This window comes from Ursus americanus, chromosome 14 (genome assembly GCF_024610735.1).
Source record: "Ursus americanus isolate L20-20 chromosome 14, mUrsAme1.1.p, whole genome shotgun sequence".
Lineage (NCBI taxonomy): Eukaryota > Metazoa > Chordata > Mammalia > Carnivora > Ursidae > Ursus > Ursus americanus.
The window spans coordinates 60,082,597-60,087,941 of NC_142140.1; the positions used below are offsets into that span (position 1 = coordinate 60,082,597).

General features: G+C 62.1%; 1 protein-coding gene across 1 annotated transcript; it reads right to left on the reverse strand.

Moving 5' to 3' along the window:
• Positions 1 to 1,090: 1,090 nt before the first annotated feature.
• MADCAM1 (mucosal vascular addressin cell adhesion molecule 1) lies at positions 1,091 to 4,955 on the reverse strand. Its single transcript, XM_045800281.2, has 5 exons — positions 4,517 to 4,955; positions 4,009 to 4,281; positions 3,291 to 3,614; positions 2,083 to 2,457; positions 1,091 to 1,462 (listed from the first exon to the last, which is right to left on the reverse strand). Exons 1-5 carry the CDS (start codon positions 4,584 to 4,586, stop codon positions 1,353 to 1,355), a joined length of 1,152 nt encoding a protein of 383 aa, XP_045656237.1. The 5' UTR covers positions 4,587 to 4,955; the 3' UTR covers positions 1,091 to 1,352.
• Positions 4,956 to 5,345: the final 390 nt, after the last annotated feature.

The following is a 5,345-nucleotide window of genomic DNA, read 5'->3' on the forward strand; positions in this document are numbered from 1 at the left end:
CGCCGCCGGATTCCACAGTGCGCTGGCGCCTCGGTGGCGGCCATCTTGGTTAAGGGCAGAGGGCGCCCTGATCCCGCCGGAAGATCTGGCAAATAACTAGATCAAGCCCCTTAAATCCCCCCACCCCGCCACCCCCGGGTTCTAATTGGCGCTCTTCCTCCGGGTTCCTCTTTGCGTGTGCTGGTCAGCTTTCCGGGCTTAGGCCCGGAACCTAGACTTTGCCAGACTCCAAAATGGCACTCTAGGAAGGGCATGGTGTTTGGCCTGAAGCCGGATTGCCTGCCATCTTGGTAGTGGGCTAGTTCTTCATTAGCATAGTCTCCTAGCAACTAGGCTCCTCGGTTATATGGGAGGCCCGGCGGAGCATGTGCGGGGTTTGTTCCTGCGGCGGGACAGAGCGCCGACCCCGCCCCGCTGTCAGATTTTCCTCTGAGCCTTTGTGCTCTGTCTGCCTTTCAGCCTGGCGCAGTCTCCGTCGGAGTTTATGGCTCACCCCGGAGAGAAAGGTCTCCTCTCCCTCGCCATCCACGCGCCAGGCTGAGTTGGGGGTTCTGCTCTGTGCTCTCACGGCTCCCGGAATGAGTGGACCCCCCAAGGTTCCCAGTTCCCGGTCCCATGCTGTTACCCATCCTCACCACCAGAGGGGTCTTTCTCACACCACAGCCTCCGCAGCTCTGAACTCTTCCATAGCTCCCCTGTGCCCGCAGGTGGAATCCCCAGCATCTACCGCCTTTCGTCTGCCGATCTGATTCCCAGCTCATCCTCGCCTCTCCCCCACCCGACCGACTTAGCCCTCAAGCTAACCCCAAGAGAAAATTTCCTTTAACAAGCCGCTTCTGTGTCTTTTGCCCACACTGTCTGCCCCCCTTCCCCACTTCTTTTGAGGACTTGTATTTGTGTTCTCCCCGCCCCACGCAGAACCCACGCTCCCTGTTGCTCCCTTTCCCCCAGCCCTGGCCAAGTGTGTGTGTGTGTGGGGGGGGGCTGTCCATCCTCATCTCTCAGGGGAGTCGCCCAGTGCAGAGGGTAGGTGGAGCTGTGTAGAAGATTCCAGCATCCTTGTAACACCACAGAAACCGCTGAGGTCAGACCAGATGCTCTTTATTCTCCAGCTGTGGACCACTGGGGGGGGGGGTTCTCAGGGGTCCCATTGAGGGGAAACTCAGATGCTGGCCATCAGGGTAAGGGGCTTATGGTCAGCTCTCAACCATGTAAGTCCAGAACCCTGCAATTGTCCTCCGGTTGCAACTGCGTGGAAGGAAAAGCAGGCCATTTCAGGAGAGGCCCTGCCAGTCCCCCTCAGTCCAGTCCAGGTGGGGCTGGGGGCCCAGAGGAGCTGGTGGGCTTGGTCATCACTGGGCGGGCCTGCAGCGTTTCCACAGGCGATAGGTGAGGAATGCCAAGAAGAGCAGCCCCAGCACCAAGGTGCCGGTCCACAGGGCTGGGGGCGTTGTCTGGGAGCCTGGAGAAGGAAGCGTCAGGAGCCGGTTTGGCTCTTTGCAGGTTTGGGGGAGAAGTTCCACGGAATCTGCTAGGGGCTTCCACATTTACTGAGTTCCCTGAGATTTTACAGAGGACGTCATGGTTTAGAGTGTCTTTTGAAGTGCTCAAAGGACTCAAGCGGACCTTTTGAAAGGTACATTGGACCTTATGGTTGGAAGTGAGTTGGCCGCCCACCATGCCTGTGTTTGAAATATGGCTAGTCTGAATGCAACAGGCTCAGTGTAAATTACACACCACATCTTGAAGATTTAGTTTAAAAAAAAAAAGAAAAGAATGTAAAATGTCTCATTTATACTTCTGAATGTGGCTACTGGAAAATTTGAAATTACCTAAGTGGCTCTATTCTCTATCTTACAGGCTGTTGTGGGCTACAAAGGGTAGAGCTTACGGACTGCTGTGAAATCTAGTCCCTGAAATTTGCAGTCCTCGCAGGGCCAAGTAACTGCAATCTTCCACCGTTAGGGAAGCCCACTGGACAACGGGGGAGACTGAAGCTGGGCAGGCCCATTCCTTGTCTGAGGTCTTGACGACAGGCTTCCCTCCCTCTGAGGCTCCCCCAGACCCATCCCTAGAACTCACAGATTTCCGGGACCAGGTACAGGCTGGCCATCTGTCCCCCTGGCTCCAGGCGACACTGAAACCAGCCTTCAGGGCTGCAGCCGGCCCAAGGCACGCTCAGCCAAGCCTTGGCCCCAGCCTCCCACCTCTGGTAGGCTTCCAGACCCCCGGGGGCCTGGGTCCAGCCCACTGCCACACCAGGGCCACAGGCTGCCTCACACCATAGGTCCAGACCCCCTGCTGTTGGTGACTGGTGGATCTCAGGTTGGCAGGGCCTGGTGGAGCTGTTCATGGGTGGGGGTCCAGGACTCCTGGAGCTGCGGGTGGAGCTCAGCTCTGGGGTGGCCTCGGGAGAGGTCGTGACAGGGGGCTCCGGGGAGGTCAGGCTGTGAAGGACTAGAAAACAGGGTGATGGTTTTCTCTCCCACCCTAGGCTCCCTCTCCTGCCCATCTCTCCGTTTAGACCCCAGGGTTGGACGAGAACTGCTGAAGCCCCATCCTGGGCCACCTGGGCAAATCGAAGGGTATCCCAGTGGGCAGGAGCAGGGTCAGGGTCTGTCTTGGTCCCTTCCTCACTCTGAGTGAGCTTCTGAACGTCCGCGTCTCAGTTTCCTCAACTGTAAAGGGGGTGAGAGCCACCCATCCCGGGGGCTGCCATGGAGAGTGATCAGAGTGACCCTTTAGACAGGTCAGGAGAAGCCTCACTGGGAAGGTAAGTGAGGGAGCAATGGACAGAGCTGGGGGAAGAGCATTCCCAGTGGAGGGTGGAGCATATGTAAAGATCCTGGGGCAGGACCATGCCTGGCCCACTGGAGGAGCAGCTGGGAAGCTCATGTGGCTGGGAGAGAGAGGAGGTGAGGGCAGGTGGTTCAGGGCCCTGTGCGCATAGGAGGATTTGGGTTTTTACCCGGAGGAATGTAGGAACCCTGGAGGGCTGTGGGCAAACAGGACAGGATCTCAGGGGTTCGGCACAGGGTAGGTGCTCAGTTAACCTGTTGAACGGCTGAGTAACCTTGAGAGGAGTATCACGCTGGAGGCATTCAGGGGATTCCCCCCTGCCGTGGGTATTGTGATCCACTGGGATGGGACACGGCAGGTGAGGGGCAGAGCCAGGATTCCAGAAGAGCCCCTGGACACCACTCATCAAGGCTCATAGGAGCTGGGTGGGGGGACTTCAGCTGCTTCCTGGGGATGCTGAGTGCAGGCTGGCCAGAACCCTGAAGACTCACCTGGAATGGCCCGGTGGCGGCTCAGCTTCAGGCCGGGAAGTTTCATGGTTGCCTCGCAATGGAGGGTGAGCGGGGTGTGGGTCTCCAGCGGGGGCAGCAGCCAGCGCTCTGTTACTCGAAACAGCAGGTCCTCACCCTGCTGGGGCTCCTCCTCCACATCCCAGCCCAGGGCCTGCACCCCCTCCAGCTCCTGGTCCCCCAGGAGCAGGGACAAGGAGAGGGCCTCGGGGCTGGCAGGTGTGACGTTATGGGCAGTGCAGGCCACCTCTTGGTCCTGCTGGGTCACCAGGGCTACTGGGGAGACAGTCAGCTGGTCTGGGAATGCTGTGGACAGAGGGTGTGAGCAGGGTGGGCCAAGCCCACAGGGTCAGTATTGGGCCCTGAGGAGGGTGCTTGGGGGTGGGGCCAAGGGGTGAGCAGGGACTGCTGGTGCCTCGGGTCAGGAGAAGACCCAGCGGCCACAGCTTGTGTGTCTAGAATGTCAAGTACTGGAGAGGGGTCCAGAGCAAAAAGGGTGGAGGTCAGGTAGGGGGAGAGGGATGGTGAAAGGAGGGAATGGATTGCAGAGGGACTCAGGGGGCGCTGCCGCAGCCTTTGAGCTGAGGGCAGGGTGGGCAACCTGGGAAGGCTCCCAGAAAAGGTGGTCTTGGTACGGAGGTAAGGCAGGGCTGCTGGGTGGCCGGACGGGCACAGGCGGCAGGGAGGGGTGGGAGCTCACCAAACACCAGGAGCTGCACGGTCCGCTGGAAGGTGTGGGTCCCGCAGGAGCCCACGCACACGCGGGTGCCCGCCGCGGACAGGGAGGCGTTGTGCACGGAGAGGACGCTGCTGCCTGCGTCCGACCGCACGGCGCCCAGGCTGGTGTCCAGGCCCCGCCACTGCACCGAGGGGGTCCTGTGGCCGGCGCAGGCCAGCCGGCAGGTGAGCTGCTGCGACCCACCCAAGGACACTGCCACCACGGGGTCTGGGGGCTCCACCTCCAAGGATCCACCTGCGGGCGGACGGCGCTCTCAGCCCCGCCCCCAGACGCGGGCCCCCGCCTCAGACCCCAGCTTCAGACCCCCAGCCTGAGCTCCCCCACTGCCCTCCCGCCGGCCTCCTCCAAGACCCCCGCCCGCAGGGTCCTCCACACCTTCCGCGAGCCTCCGCGCCGCTCCGCTGCGAGCCCGCCTTCTGTGCCAGCCCTCCCCTCTCTTCTAAACGCACTGTCCTAACAGAGCCCTTACCTTGCTCACCCTGACCTCGCTGGAGGAGCCCCAGGAAGACGGGAAACAGGAGGGCGAGACCCTGCTCCATGCTCGCTCCCGGCTCTGTCCTTCCCCCGCCGGGGACGTGCCTTAAATAGTGGTGCCCCCCCTCCTTCCCGCCGCCCGGTCCTCCAGCTGCTCCCCGGGGCTTTCCCGGGGGGGTTTCCCGCCCTGACCCCTGACCCCCGACCCTGGAGGCGACAGAGAGGTAGGGGCTGGGGCCGGGGTTGGCTGGGACCCCGCAGCCAAGGTGGGAACAGACGGGGCGGGAAGGTCTGAACGGACTCCACTCTGAGAGATGGGAAGATTGGAAGGTGGAGGTGGAGGGGGGGTGGCGGTCCCAGTCAACCGAAAGGGAAATCGTAACCAGGCCCGGGTTGGCGCCACCTCTGGCTGCCCCGACGGCCGTACAACCTCAGCCTCCACCGCCTTGAGCGCGGCGACAGAGAGCAGCCTTCCTTCCGATCGGAAGTGCGGAGCTGGGGCGGGGCACGTTCTCCTGGGGTGGGGCAAGTTCTCCTGGGGTGGGGCCTCCTGCGGGTGAGGGTCCTCTGGGGTGGGGGTCACCTGGGGATGAGGGCTTCTGGGGGAGAGGGTCCTCTGGGGTGTGGGGAGGTCACCTGGGGATGGGGGCTTCTGGGGGAGAGGGTCCTCTGGGGTGTGGGGAGGTCACCTGGGGTTGGGGGTTTCTGGGGGAGAGGGTCCTCTGGGGTGTGGGGGGGTCACCTGGGGATGGGGGGCTTCTGGGGGTGAGGGTCCTCTGGGGTGGGGGTCTCCTGGGGTGGGGCCTCCTGCGGGTGAGGGTCCT